This window comes from Chinchilla lanigera, unplaced genomic scaffold, assembly GCF_000276665.1.
Source record: "Chinchilla lanigera isolate Chin_1 unplaced genomic scaffold, ChiLan1.0 scaffold00113, whole genome shotgun sequence".
NCBI lineage: Eukaryota > Metazoa > Chordata > Mammalia > Rodentia > Chinchillidae > Chinchilla > Chinchilla lanigera.
The window spans coordinates 2,194,690-2,209,112 of record NW_004955514.1 but is presented as its reverse complement, the minus strand read 5'-3'; the positions used below and the strand labels follow the sequence as shown (position 1 = coordinate 2,209,112).

At 62.2% G+C, this 14,423-nt stretch overlaps 1 protein-coding gene across 1 annotated transcript; it reads left to right on the top strand.

Moving 5' to 3' along the window:
- Positions 1 to 854: 854 nt before the first annotated feature.
- On the top strand, positions 855 to 13,885 carry Lrpap1 (low density lipoprotein receptor-related protein associated protein 1). Its single transcript, XM_005408765.2, has 8 exons — positions 855 to 1,086; positions 7,492 to 7,636; positions 8,584 to 8,708; positions 9,845 to 9,965; positions 11,060 to 11,218; positions 11,488 to 11,570; positions 12,704 to 12,880; positions 13,487 to 13,885. The coding sequence occupies exons 1-8, from the start codon at positions 880 to 882 to the stop codon at positions 13,547 to 13,549; spliced, it is 1,080 nt and encodes a 359-aa protein (XP_005408822.1). The 5' UTR covers positions 855 to 879; the 3' UTR covers positions 13,550 to 13,885.
- Positions 13,886 to 14,423: the final 538 nt, after the last annotated feature.

The window sequence follows — 14,423 nt, the reverse complement described above, 5'->3', positions numbered from 1 at the left end:
TGCCCCCTTTTGTGGGGGGAAGCAGGCATGGAAGCTCTGTTGAAGATGGGGCACCCTGGACCCCTGAATCCCCACCCAGAGCCCCGCTGCTGCCCAGAAACACCTGCCTCTGAGATGTGAAGGACAGGAGCACGGGCCTGGCTCCAGAGTGGTCACCTAACCCGCCTACACGCCAGTCAGCAGAGCCTGCGCCCGGGCTGGGACGGAGTAACAGGGACTGAAGTCGCCTCTTCCGGAGATCGCGAAACGACCGGACAAAACAGGAGACACTGGCTCTCACCGTGCTGGACAGGCCAAGGGCAGCTGGTCACCCTGATAACAGGTGCCTTAAACCCTTTGTGGAAAAACAATGGTTTAAAAGTAAACATATATTGATGGCCCCAACAATCCTCAGCCTTTCCGTTTTCCTCCTTGCTGCCACCAGGCCATCGTGGGCAGATGACTCTCCTGTCCCTGCCAAACCGCGGAGTTGGGGCTCGGGTAGCCCTGGGCGGTGAAGAGCACCCAGCCAGGTCTCCCACCGGGCGCCTGCGGGAACGTTCCTCCTCCCCAGGGCCGGCCCTCCCGCCTCCCTCGCGGGTTGCCTAGGAAACGCCCATGCGCCCCCACCACCTCGCAGCAAGCTGGGCCTCGGAGACCTGGTCTCAGCGCAGGGAGACTCCGGACTCTGCGCAGCGGGAAGGACTCAGGGGGCCGGCTGTGGGCGGGGCCTGTCAGGGCCCGTGGCTAGTACACGGGCGTGGCCTTGTGGGAGGGCGGGGCCAAACCGCGGACGGGCCCTAGCGTAACCCGGCTCCGGGGCGTGGGCGGGGCCAGGCGGTGGGCGGGGCCGTCCCCGGAGCTGTCTCGCGCGGAGGGCGGGGCCCGCGGCAGAGGAAGATGGCGCTACGCAGGGTGAACGTCTGTGTGCCCATGGTTCCGCTGCTGCTGCTTCTGCTGCTGCTGTCGCTCGGGCCCCGGCCCGCGGCGAGCCACGGCGGCAAGTACTCGCGGGAGAAGAACGAACCCCCGCCGCCCGCTTCGCGCGAGCCGGGGGAGGAGTTCCGCATGGAGAAGCTGAACCAGCTGTGGGAGAAGGCCCGGCGGGTGAGCAGGCTGCTAGCGGGGCCGGGGCCGGGCGGGATGCTGGAGGTGGGGGGCGAGCGGGGCCGGGGCCGGGCGGGATGCTGGAGGTGGGGGGCGAGCGGGGCCCGGGAGGCCAGGGGTCACCCTCAGGGGGAGCAGGTGACAGGGGCGTTGGCGGCTCCCGCTGGGGTCCTGCAGCCCTGACTCCGCCCTCGGCCCTCAGCCTGGATCCTCGGTCCTCTGGGTGTCAGGTGTGCAGCGCCGACCTCACCTGCTCTGGGAGGGACGTGGGGGTGGCTGGGACTTGCGGAGGAGCGGGGACGGACCTCAGGGCTAAGCCCTGCCCAGGCCCCGGCCAGCGCTGCCCGCCACTAAGGGTCCACAGCCAGGGGAGCGAGGCTCCCGCAGACGCCTGCCTTGCTGGCCCTGTGGAGAAACAAGGACAGGTGATATTGGGCACAGGCGTGTCCAAGGACAGCAGAAGTCCCAGAAGTGCAGGGGGGGCCGGTAATAGGTGGGAGGGGTGGGGAGGGGTCAGAACACAAGATCAAGGGAATGCTAAAGTCAGACAGAAAGGGTATTTGACTTCCTTTTCCAGGCGAAGGTTACAAGGCCCAGGGGAAAAGGGCATCCTCAAAGTCAGCTAGGGGCTGCGCAGTTCAAACTGGTGTGACCTGGGCCCGCTGCTGTCGTTAACACAATGGTTAGGGTCCTGTTCAGGGAGATGGGGATTTAGATTGTGAGCTATCTCTCTGGGCTTCATCTCTAAATCATATCAGAGGGAGATTATCTCTTCCCTCAAGTACTGCAGCTTGCCCTTCCTGAGTTTCAGAGTAAATAATTTGCAAAGTAAGGGTGAGTTTCAGAAGGGAGAAGTGGAGAAACTTTGGCCTTAAAGGAAGAGGGGGCAGCTGGGCAAGGGCACTGGGGTGGAGAGCGGTGTTGCTTTACTGCTGCTGCTGGGCCTGCCCTTGTGGTGCTGCTGGGGCCACCCCCATACGCAGTCCTCAGCCTGCAAGGGAAAACACAGCTTTGTGGACAGGAAAGGCAGGGTGGCTTCCTGGGGAAAAGGGGCAGAGCCTCCATGTAGCAGGGACCAGGAGCTGCTGTCCCTTGGTGCCCACTGTGGTAGATGCAGTACTAGCAGCTGTTGACTGGCCAGTTTCCCCTGTAGGAAAGGTTTGAGGAATCAAGAAGACACTAGTCTGGGGATTTTAGGGGCCTCTGGTTTGCTATCGGAGCCAGCCCCAGGGCCCCTGCCTGGGCAGCTTCCCCAGACATCCTGGGAGGTCACCTGCCCTCCCGCTGCGCCTGGTCTCTGAGTTCCTGGGTCCCTGAGTTCTCCAGCGCCCGGGCCACACCGGATCTGTTTGCTGTCTGGTCACTTTTCCCCGATTCTCCACTGTTTGCAGTCTTTGCAGGGTGCCTGCTCTCCTGGCCCTGCCTGGGCTTTGCACTCCATGTTGTTTGTTCCTTTGTTCCGAGGTGGCCTTCCGTTCCAGGGTGCTTCAGAAGCTCAGTCGTATTTGCAGAGAGCCTAGTTCTGGAGGACACGCTTGCTTTTGCCGGCTTTTCGTCTGGATATGGAAGCCTTGGGTGAGGTGGGAGCTGTGTCCCACCTCAGTGAGGGGTTTTCCTACACCCAGGACATCTTCATGCTTCACCCAGGTCCTGAGGTGAACCGGAGGCCGGGGCACTGTGATCAGCACACAAAGGCAGAGTATTGTTAGTTGAACGGTTGCTCAAGCCGCTTCCTGCCCACCACCCACCTGCTGCTTTAGGTGGTCAAGACAGACGCCACTGAGGCCATTTCTGAAAAGAACTACGGTGAAGGATGGACCCGAGTCAGGTGCATCCTGGGAACCCATGTCCTCAGCCTTCCATCTCCTTTGCCCGCCAGGAGGGCTTTGCGAAACACAAAGCATTTCTTTGTTTCTGCAATCTGTCATCGGATAGGGGTCAAAGAGAAAGTACAGCACAGAGATTTGCCACCTTTTTTTCTGACCCCCTCTGAGGATGAGACCAGCCGTGAGTCTGGTACCTGGGGGCGGGGGGCTGTGAAGACATGATGGCTTCAGCCCTCCCAGCTCTGGCACCCCACCCGCACCACCTTTCCTGTTTCCTAGATACTTAGTTGAGCTGTGAACCATGTCATGGTTCTTCCCAGGCCCCTCTGTTCGTGCTGTGGTGACTCATCCAGCGTGTGACAGACGCAAGCCTGAGTGGGGACAGAGTTTGTCCTCGAGCTGTGGAGAGAGGTGCCTTGGTGTTGGCTGCCACATGCTGCTGAAGACTTCTTGGAGGCTTCTCTTTCAAAAGCTGCTGTGTGTCAGGGTGACACCGAAGGAATGGGCTTCACAGGTTCACGTGATGCCACTGCAGCAGTCAGGGCCAAGTTCCTTTCTCCTTTAGCCTGGGACCCTGGGAGCTAGACTTCCTGTTTCTTTTTTCTTCCCAGTACTGAGAGTCGAACCAGGGTCTCACACATGCTAGGCAAGTGCTCTGCCACTGAGCTACACCTCCAGCTCTTGCTTATTTGATTGTGAGACAGGGTATTGCTGAGTTTCCCAGGCTGTCCTTGAATTCGCCATCCTTCTGCCTCAGCCTCCAGAGCGCTGGGATTACAGGCATGTGCCACCACACCTGGCTCAGTTTGTATTTCTGACTGGAAAGGTGAACACCTGTCACATCTGGCAGGAAAGAAGCACAGTGTGTCCTCTGAGGTCAGGCATGTGGCCAGAGGGCAGCAGGGACCCCAGTGCCTGTCCCTGACTGTGCTTCATTTCCTGTTGCCTGTGCACTGGGAAGGGCTGGCATCACACTCCAGACAGGGAAGGCTAGCCGAGGGAGGACCAAGGCATCCTGCCTCCTCATGGTGCCTCGCACAGCCAGGCAAGCTGAGGCCCCCCTGCAGCCCTCGGGGCAGGGCAACCCCCTTGGCTCTGGTCCTTGGAGCTCAAGGGGTGGGCAGTCTCCTCAGTCGCTCTGCTGCAAGGGGAGTAAGACGGACATGATGCCGTGGTCCATGGTGTCCCGGGCAGCAAGTCAGAACCTAGCACCTCCAGGCAGGCCACTGCCTTGTCCAGGTTCAGGGTCAGTGTTGGACGCATCGCCTGGTCCTCCCCAGTGGAGCACTGCACCCTCCACTTGGCCAGATGGCTCTTGCGGGGCCTGGCGTTCCTGGGGCTGCGTCTCAAGGGGCTTGGAGCGATTGTCCTCCTCAGCTCGTTAGGGAGAGGCTGTCTTCCTTGTGTGTGTGTGTCTTGTAGATAGTGATGATTTACTCACCATTTAATATTTGACCAATTTCTTTTCTTTTCCATTGTGTATTGCTGGGAGTCACGCCCAGGACACTGTGCAGGCTAAATGTGTACTCTGCCCTGGCCCACTCCAGCCCTGACACTTCTGCTCTGCACTTGGCCCCATGAAGGAGTAGCTCTAACTTGACGCGTTAGCTTCTAGCGGGAGGAGGAGGAGTCCAAAGGCGGGGGGCCCCGGTGTGTGTGTGACCCGCTTGTCCTCTCCTTTGCGTGCAGCGGGTGGCTGCCGGTTTGGTGGCTCTGCACCGACCCTCAGCCCTGAGCTGCTCTTCGTGGACAGCAAGCAGATGTGGGGTGTGCGATGTGCAGTGTAGACACAGACGCCAGGGACCACAGAGCTGTGACTTGGGAGGGCAGGACAGTGGCACTCGTGTGGCATCCTGCTTCTACGCTCAGGGGGCACCTTCCCACATTCACCCAGGTTGCCCCAGGCCCAGGGGGTGGGGGAGGGGGACAAAGAGCCGGCTGGTCAGGGTGAGGACGAGTGGAGGCCACAGGCTGCGGATGGGAGCACTCATGCTTGAGCCTGTGAGAAAGGACTTGGGGCCGGGTTTGTCTGAGGCCTGGGTTCCTCAGGTTGCCCTTAGGCTAGGCACTAGCTGGGAGGTCAGAGGGCATCTGGCCCTTCCCTGCAGCCCCAGAGCAGGTGGGTCTGGGCAGTGGCACTGCTGGCTCTCGGTGCTGGCGGAGAACAAACCCAGAACCTCAGCCATCACTGCCCGAGGCGAGCAGGCTGGGTGCGCTGGGTCTCAGCGCCCCAAAGCAGGCTGCAGGGCTCCCTGCCGGCAGGCAGGATGTGTGTGACTCCAGTACAGGTCTGTGGTCTCATGCCCTCTCCCTGGCTTCCCGACTTCACCCACTGCCCAAGGCCCAGTTGCTGCCCTCAGAGAGCGCCCAGAGGAGATGGGGCGACAGTCATTCTGGACCTTTCTCCCAAGAGCTCTGCAGGTGGGTATCCGGGGTTCATTAGGGATCCTGGGCAGGGGGGCCAGGGAGAGGGCACCCACCAGTTCAGCCAAGACGCCTGGAGCCCAGTCCCCAGGGCAGGAGAGGCCGCAGAAGCACTTGGAGGGTGAGCTGCTCTGCTGGCCACCACACACTGGGGCCTGCTGGTGGTTTACTTTTTATCATGGGGAGCTCACCTGAGTCCTTCACCCCGGCCTGGCTGGGCACCAAGGGTCAGTGCTCAGCTGAGAACAGGAGACCTGACAAGTGCCCTGTTTGGTTGTTGGATTTTGTTCATGGGGACTTAGAGATCAAGATCTGTGACCAGGGCTCTCCTCGCTCCTGGGGTGGGCCTGGCCTGGGTGTGGGCAGTCGGGCAGGGGGCACCGGAGCGGAACGTGGGGTGCTCCGCCTGAGTCCTGGAGGCCACGAGGACTGGGCAGGTGCTGAGCCAGGAAAGGGCCCCTGCACTGGGCTTGACGTTCCCACCTTGCTCTTCCATAACCGTGTGGCTGGAAGACAGTGTGCTCTGTGCGTGCTTCTGTTGGGTTTACGTGGAAAGCAGCTGCGGGGGACAGCGGAGCTCCCTGAGGGAGAACGGTGCTGTACTGAACTAGCGGGGCGCAGATGAGCACAGTCTAACCAGCACCGCTGCAGCCAGCTTCCTGGGGACCTGGCCCAGCAGGCTTGGCTCTGGCTGTGCAGTGTGGGCCTCGGGATGGCAGCAGCTGAGCTCAGACGAGTCTGCAAGCTGTGGGGCCCAAGCCCAGCCACGCTGATGGCCTCTGCTTTGGGACGTCTCAGAGTCCCCACACTGGCAGCACCAGGGGGGCGCTATGCAGCTCTGCCACTTGGCTACCTACAGCACATGCCTCTGAACCCTGGAGAGATAGTGACACTCCTGGCTTCACCCCGGGTGTGGCTTGTCAGTGGTTGGGTCAGAAGCAGAAGCCAGAGTTGACAGTGCTGCAGCCTCTGTCTGTCTGTCTGTCTGTCTGTCCGTCTGTCTTTGTTTCTTTCTTTCTGGCACTGGGGATTGAACCCAGGGCCTTCTCACTGAGCCGTATCCTCGGCCCCTTTTTTAAACTTTGAGACAGGGTCTTGCTAGGTCACTAAGTTACCCAGGCTGGGCTTGAACTAGTGATCCTCCTGTCTCAGCCTCCCGGAGTGCTACAATGATGGGCATGCACCACCGTGCCCAGCTATCCATCTTTAAAAGCCAAAAAACAGCGTGCCCGAAGCCCACCTTCCTCTTACGAGGTGTCACTGAGTGGGGTGGGGTGGGCAGGGGCTGGCTGGGGCAGGGGAGCAGCAGAGGAACTGACCCTCGGCCTGGCAGCACAGGTGGGCCCAGGTGAGGGGCGGATCATTCCTGCTGGGAGGGGTCTGGTCCGTGTCCGGAACATCTCGGGTTCCGACGTGAGGTATTTAGAGGAGGGCACTGCTGTCGCAGGGACCGCAATTCTGGGACTTTCGTAGGCCGCACTGTGTCTGTGTTGTCTTCCCTTTGCCGGGCTGAGTTCCAGTGTCCAGCACGCAGCCCGTCACCGGCACTGCTGGGTCTGGCCAGCACCCTGGGGCAGCCATGGCTATGGCGGCTTTGGTTTGGGATGGTAAGATTTTACTTGGAGACCCAGGCTGTGGCTCGGTGGTAGAGCCCTTGCCTCGCGTGTACCAGGCCCTGGGTTCTGTCCCAACTCCGCAGAGGGGCAGAGTTTTGTCTGATGTTTCCCATACGCTCACCTCCTGCTCTCGGGGGGCTTACTCCCTTCACAGCTCTGCGGCGCAGGGTGACGAGCAGATGCACGTCCTCCCCACACCCTGCCTTGTGCCCCTGCGCCTTCCCTCCCCACTTTCCTGGTGTTGTCACCAGGTGTCAAAGTGCAGAGGTGGGACGCCTATTCCAGGAGCCTGGCCGTGGCGGGTGCGTGCAGCTGAGCCATTCCCAAATCAAGTTTCTGTCGCTTCTCAAGCCGGCTCTGTGTCCCAGAGATCTCGCCCACGAATACATGAGGGATTTTGAGTGCTGTTGTCACTGACCCAACACTATTTCCCCGGGTCACCCGGGAGCTCTTGGTGGCCGCCGTGCTGCAGGGCAGTCTCGGGCCCTGTCTGCAGGTCCCCCAGGCGGCTATCACACACTGCCCTCTTCTCGTCACAGCTGCATCTCTCTCCTGTGAAGCTGGCCGAGCTGCACGCCGATCTGAAGATGCAGGAAAGGGATGAGCTGAGCTGGAAGAAGCTGAAGGCGGAAGGGCTGGACGAGGACGGGGAGAAGGAGGCCCAGCTCCTCCGCAGCCTCAACGGTGCGTCTCCCCGGTCAGGAGGCAGCTGCGCGGCCTCCGTGGCGCTGGCTTCTTATGGCTGACGTGAGGTTGGGGGCCAGGCTGAGGGGGCATGGGGGCATCAGCTCTGCTCCAAGGATGGCACTGTCGCGTGGTCTCAACCCCAGTGCTGATTGCTGAGTGGAGTTGGCAGACCAGACCCAGGGGCAGGGGCCTCATGGGAGGTGGGCACACAAACAGCCCGAGGCCTGGGGCCACTGGGGTGCGGGCGGACTGGAGGGGAAGCAGGCTCGTCCCAGCTTGTGTTCAAGGGCGGGTTTCAGATGTTAGGAGTTGCATCGTGACATTGGAGGGACTGTGACAGGCGAGGTGATGAGTCCTCCTCCCCGTGGGTATTCAAGACAGGCAGGGTACTCACCTGCCCCATGAGGGACTGGAGGGAGGGGACAGGGTGAGGGACAGGAGGCCTGGCCGGCACGGGCACAAGGGGCGGGCACATGGGCTCAGAAGTCAGGGCCCGGCTCTGTGCTGTGCATCGTGAGCTGTGTGCCATATCCATGGCGGGGTCAGCTCCCAGGCTGCCCATCGTGTGCTGGTGGCAAGAGGCGCAGAGGGCCGGGGGCCAGGGCATCCCGCCTGGGTAGCCAGCATGCTCTGACTGCCCCTAAGCTGAGCTGCTGGCACTGCCATCCCATCCTGTATCGAGCACTCCACCCCACGCACTGCCCACCCCCACGCACTGTCCTGCTCTGTCCACGCTGGGCTGTGCAGGGCCGTGTTCCTGTGAGTCCATGCAGCTGGCCGGGGGCACAGTCCTGCCCTGACAGCACCCCTGGGGTGCTAGTCTCAATGCTAGTCTCAATCCCACCAGACCTGTGTGGGGATGGAGGGAAAGTTCCAGAAGGCGAGGATCAAACTGTCTCATTCCCTGGAGCGGCCAAGACAGCTCACCGGCCGCTCCTCCCCAGTCATCCTGGCTAGGTACGGGCTGGATGGGAGGAAGGACGCACAGGTGGTGCACAGCAACGCGCTGGCCAACGACGCCCAGGACGACGCGCTGGGTGACCCTCGGCTGGAGAAGCTGTGGCACAAGGTACCTCGATTCCCCACTTCCGGGAGTTGCCCTGAGGGTGTCAAGGTGGAGGCATGGCGGGGGGGAGTCATCTCGGGTGGATGCTAGTCTTCTGTGGTCACTGTCTCCTGTGAATCGTCCTGCTTAGAATGTTCCTGCCCTCTCCACAAGGAAGTCTGTTCAGCTTATAGATGGTAGAGCTACAGGTGTTAAGAATGTATTTAGAGCTAGCCATGGTGGCGCATGCCTGTAATGCTAGCACTCTAGGAAGCTGAGGCAGAAGGATCACAAGTTCAAGCCCATCCTAGACAACTTAGCAAGACCTTGTCTCAGAAACATTTTAACAGGGAGAGTGGATGCTGGGGTTGTAGGTCAGTGCAAGACCTGGGTTAAATCCCCCGGACACCAGGGGGAAAAGGCTATTTATAGAGGGTTACAGCATATTTCTTGAGCCATGCCCAGGTGTGGCTGAATTCTTTACTTGCATCTGGTACTATAGGCCAGCTTCTGTGGCTAGGAAAGGTGCCCTTGGTGAGGGACTGTCTGTCTGTCTGTCTGTTGTTGCTGTGCCTGGGAGGGATGCGGTGCTGGGTTGCCCAGCTCTTTCCTTTGGGGTGCAGACGTCCAGGTGGGGAATGGGCACAGGCTGAGCTTGAGGTGTGCCATGGTCTGTTTGGCCTGTTGCCTCCTGTCCTGGGCCAGAGCAGCCTTCCTGGCACATACTGCCATGGGCCTGTGCATTGGGACCTGTCTGACTGAGGTGCTGTGAGGTAGAGGGGATAGGAGGAAGAGGAGGTGGAGACGGTCCGAGGCAGGTGGGGTGATGAAGGACTGCCGCACGTCCCCTGGGGAGGTGGGCCTTCTGTCCTCACCAGGCAGAGCTGGGAGAGCTGGACACCTGACCAGCGTGGTCACATGCCCCCTTCCGACTCTGGGCACCTCGCGGAGGCGGGATGGCACCCCCAGCTCCTCACTGAGCTTGGGGTTGGTTTTCCGCACTGCCCAGTAAAGAGTCAGAGACTGAGAGAGGCGCGCAGGGCCTCGCGTTGCACTCTGCCAGGGTCCTGCCCGTCCCTGGAGTGGTTGCCCGATGGGGCCCAGGCTGCCCTGTGAGCAGCTGGAGCCCCAGGGTGCTCAGCCTGGTGCCTCCCTCTCAGGCGAAGACCTCGGGGAAGTTCTCCAGTGAAGAGTTGGACAAGCTGTGGCGGGAGTTCCTGCACCACAAAGACAAGGTCCACGAGTACAACGTGCTGCTGGACACGCTGAGCAGGACGGAAGGTGCGGGCCTGGTGGGCACTCCTGCTAGCCAGCACTGGCCCTGCATGGTGCAGGCAGGGACCTGGTAGTGGGGCGCACCGTGTCCGTCTCTCGGGTTCCCCGGTTCTGTGAGTGCAAAGGCACCCTTAGTCACTGTGCACATGCAGTTGGTCGGTGGGACACTGCTCTGCAGATTTGGGTGGCTGTGCTCACTGTCAGTGACCTCGCTCCATGCACTTGACGTATCCACCCACTGACTGGTGTGGCCTCCTCCCCGGTGGAGGACCCTGAGAAGGTCAGCGCTGACAGAGGCGGGTGTGTCGGTCAGCTTTCCTATCTCTGGATGCAGGTCCCAGCGCCCACAGTTCAAAGGAGGGGAGGTGTATCTGGCTCACAGTCCCAGGGCCTTCAGTCCATGGCCGGCTGCCCCAAGGCAGGCCCCGTGGTGGAAGGGCCTGGGGGAGCAGAGTTGCTCGGTTCACGGCGGTGACAACAGAGCAGGGAAACAGCGCCAGAAAGGAAGGGGTGAGGGGCCGCCGGTAGTCCCCAAGGACACCCTTGGCTCCCCGACACTGGGGACCGCAGGCCTGGGGTGCGGCCCTAGGATGTGGGTACAGGGACACGGTCTCTGCAGGGGCGCCTGGGGATGGCGGGCCTGCAGCATGCGGTCTTGTGTTTGGAGGCCATGTCAGCCCGCCGTCACTGTCCAGCCGCTGTAGGGCAGCTGAAGGAGCTACTCTGAGGAGAGGACTGGTCTGTCTGACCAAGTACAAGCTGTGGTTTGATTCCCCGCAGCAGAGATACTGACTGGGCTGTAGACGCTCAGCTCTTTTTTTAGAGCACATCAGCGAAACTGAACAAAGACATTCATTTTGGGACACTGGTACGTGCATGTCACGTACTCTGAATATTTCCATCCCGTCACCCTCAGCTCCTTTTCCTCCCTCCTCGGCCCCTTCCCCATCTCCCAAGGTCTACCCATGGTTTCCAGGAGGATTTTTGGACTCGGGGTGTGACCTGAGGCCACACTCGGGCAGAGGGGCCCCAGCTGGCCTCGGTGCCATCGGTCCCTTGTGTGGGCTGGGGTCCTCACCAGGCTCTGCCCGTGTCCACAGAGGCCTACAACAACGCCATCGGCCCCATGGACCTGAGCCACAGCAAGAGCGATGTCCTGTCCAGCAAGCACAGCGAGCTCAAGGAGAAGCTGCGGAGCATCAACCGGGGCCTGGACCGCCTGCGGAAGGTCAGCCATCAGGGCTATGGCCCCACTGCAGGTGAGCCGCGCCCCTCCGGGGCACCAGGGGGCACATCACACCCGCAGCCTACCGGCAGCCCTGCCCCTGACATTGGCAGGGGTGGCAGCAGTGGCCCCAGGTGGCAGCCTCTTCCAGGCTATACCCCCCCCTTGACCTTTGTCCTCTGTCGTGTTCCTCTGCCTCCCTCAACCCTCGCGGCAGGCACGTGGGCTCACACCACCACCTCTGGGCTGCCTCAGCCTGGGTGTGCCCTGCACCCTGGCAAGCTCACGTCTGCTCTTCTGCAGAGTTCGAGGAGCCCCGGGTGACCGAGCTGTGGGACCTGGCCCAGACGGCCAACTTCACGGAGAAGGAGCTGGAGTCCTTCCGGGTGAGGAGCTGCCGGGCGCCCCCCCCGTCCTGCCTCCAGGGTGGCCAGACACTGCCATCTTGTCCTCTGCCACACGGCCCACGCAGTCATCCCAGCCCTTTGCCTTCCTGTGCCAATCTGCGACCCAGACGCCCTGTGCGCAGCCCAGTGGGACCATGTGTACCATCCAGGCTGGGCGCAGCCTTGGGGACTGCCGTGACAGGGGTGATGGGACACTGAAAGGAAGGTGGCCGGGGTGTCTGTGACTGACGCGTCCCGAGAGGAGGTGATGAGTCTCTGTGCCAGGCTTCGGGAAGGGCGTGACTCCCTCATCCCGTGGTGACACTGGGCAGGGCCTCAGCTCCAGGTCACCCTGGGTGCTGGGGTCACGTGAGGATGAGGGGTGGGGCAGGTGGCCTGATGCTTCCGGTGCGGAGAGGGGGCGCTGCAGGGGGCCTGGCCCAGGTAGGCCCCGTGAGATGCAAGGCCACTGCACGTTGGGGGTGTCCTGCGCCTGTGTGCAGGAGCACGGCGGGGGCTCGTAGGTCCTGCTGAGCCCACGGGTGAGTGGGAGCTGGCAGGAGCGAGGTCGGCAGGCGGCTGTGAGAAGCAGCAGCACTGGGCGAGGAGAGGAGTGGCGGGGGCCACGGCCACTGCCACGGTCACACATGGGAGCAAGGTGGACCTAGGCCAGCCTCGTGGAGCTGGAGCCTCTGTGGCCTGGCAGCGGCCTCACCCCGAGAGGAGGGGCAGGGCTCCCCTGGATCTGGGACACCCTGTACCCCCTTGAGCTGGGGCTGAGGCCGATGTGGGGTGGTGGCCTCCTGAGGCGGTAGGGGGGTGATGCCAGGAACTGGGCTCGTGTCCAGGTGGGGAATCAGAGGTCACCATGGTTACCCTGGAGTCTGGGGTCAGCCTGTGCGTGGGGCCGGGGCCAGGGCCAGGGCCAGAACAGAACCCACACATGGTGAGGGTGCAATCCCCAATCCCAGGCACAGCGGCCCAGGTGGTCAGTGCAGCGAAGAGGAAGGGACAGCCTGAGGGCGAGCCCCCAGGGTGGGGACGGCGGTCCTCCGAGGCTGTCAGGTTTGAGCAGGGCCCCTGGGGACCTGGAGGACCTGTGGAGGAAGATGAGTCGCTGAACTCTCTTCCAGGAAGAGCTCAAGCACTTCGAAGCCAAGATTGAGAAGCACAACCACTACCAGAAGCAGCTGGAGATCTCGCACGAGAAGCTGAGGCACGTGGAGCGCGTGGGCGACCAGGAGCACGTCAGCCGCAACAGGGAGAAGTACGCACTGCTGGAGGAGAAGACCAAGGAGCTGGGCTACAAGGTGGGCACCGGGGCGGGCGTGGTGCACCGCAGCTGGGGAATTGGGCATGATCCCGGGGGGCCAGGCCATCCCACAAAGAGAACCCATATTCTCCCAGTTACCTACCGTGTCGCTACTTCAGGGCCGTGGACAGGACTGGGGCTGGCTGCCACTGCTCGGAGGTGGCATGTCCTCCTCACAGCTGTCTGAAGGGCACAGGGGGAGCCTCACCTCCAACCCAGCCCCACGGGCCACCCAGGATCTCAGGGACGTCCCAGCAGGGGCCACTATGGCGCCAGCTGTGCCTGGGCCAGCTGCTCTGAGCCTCGAAGCTCAGGACAGCGGCTCGGGCTGGAGGTTCACTGCCGGCCCCGCCCTCAGCGACCCTGCACACCTCCGACCTCCGACCCCAGGTCTCCGCTGATGGGGCATTTTTTCCCATGGCCAGGGCCAGCCGGGCTCCTAGCGGGTGGCTTTAATGTCCTTTGGCTGATCAGAATCTGACGAGTTCTGTGGGGGCTGTAGTCATGCCAGCAGAAGAGAGCACGCAGGGTCCCGCTTCACATGCTTCCTGTGGCACTGCTCGCCGTGCCGTCCCTGGCTGACGAGCGTCCCCGTCACCCGCAGGTGAAGAAGCATCTGCAGGACCTGTCCAGCAGGGTCTCCAGGGCGCGACACAACGAGCTCTGAGGCCGGCACCAGTGGTGGAGTCGGCGCAGAGGGCCCAGGGCTCTCCCGGTGTTGTCTGTGCGGGCAGACCCGGAGTTACAGTGGCAGGTGGGGCCCAGCGCCGCAGCCAAGAGGACCCCTGTGGATGCGTCTCAGACCCATGACCTGGCCCACCTGAGGCTGACAGGTTTCCTGTGCTGTGAAGCAAACAAAGCCGGCACCACCGGGGGGGGGGCCTTGAGGTCCAGCTGCCATCAGGTGTGACGATCCTCGGACAGTCCATGTCACAGTCCTGCAAATTTGCCACTGGAAATGTTACACAGAGTCCTTAAAACACGTGACAGTCTGTGACCGTCATTGTCTGGTCTCTCATAGTTGGGGCCACGCTTTCTGGGGCCAGCGTTCCTGGGCGTCTCACCCTCTCCTGTCCCCAGGGCTGTGCAGTCCCCACCCTTCCCGGTGGCACAGCCTGGCCTGCTTTAAATCCGGGTGCCCTTTGGAGCTGAGGTCTTGGGACCAAGTCGGTGGAGACCATCCCACAGCCCCAGCAAGGGCCTCTGGCAAGGTGCTTCCTCCCCTGCTCTGCAGCTCCAGGGGACCGGAGACAGTGCCGGGCCCCGGGGGAGAAGGGCCTCCAAGACGTTTCTGTGACATCACAGCGGACCCCTGGCCTTGCGCAGGTCAGAGATCGGAGCCCAGCTCTCGGGTGGAACCTGGAAGCCACCTGACCATATGTGCTGGGTTTGCCGGCAGCTGGGTCTCAGCTTGCAACCCAGCACCGGCAGCCAGCTGCCCCTGAGGAGAAACGCTGAGGCCAGCGGCATGCTGGGAGCGCACAGCAGGGGCAGGGGTGCAGGGGTGCAGGGCCCTCACAGATGAGGGACTCAGGAGGCGG

Excerpts from the sequence above, each read along its gene's own strand:
- Lrpap1 (XM_005408765.2), top strand. The coding sequence starts at position 880 with ATGGCGCTACGCAGGGTGAACGTCTGTGTGCCCATGGTTCCGCTGCTG. Across the intron at positions 11,219-11,487 it reads GGGCTATGGCCCCACTGCAG|AGTTCGAGGAGCCCCGGGTG; the intron begins GTGAGCCGCGCC and ends GCTCTTCTGCAG. Across the intron at positions 11,571-12,703 it reads AGGAGCTGGAGTCCTTCCGG|GAAGAGCTCAAGCACTTCGA; the intron begins GTGAGGAGCTGC and ends ACTCTCTTCCAG.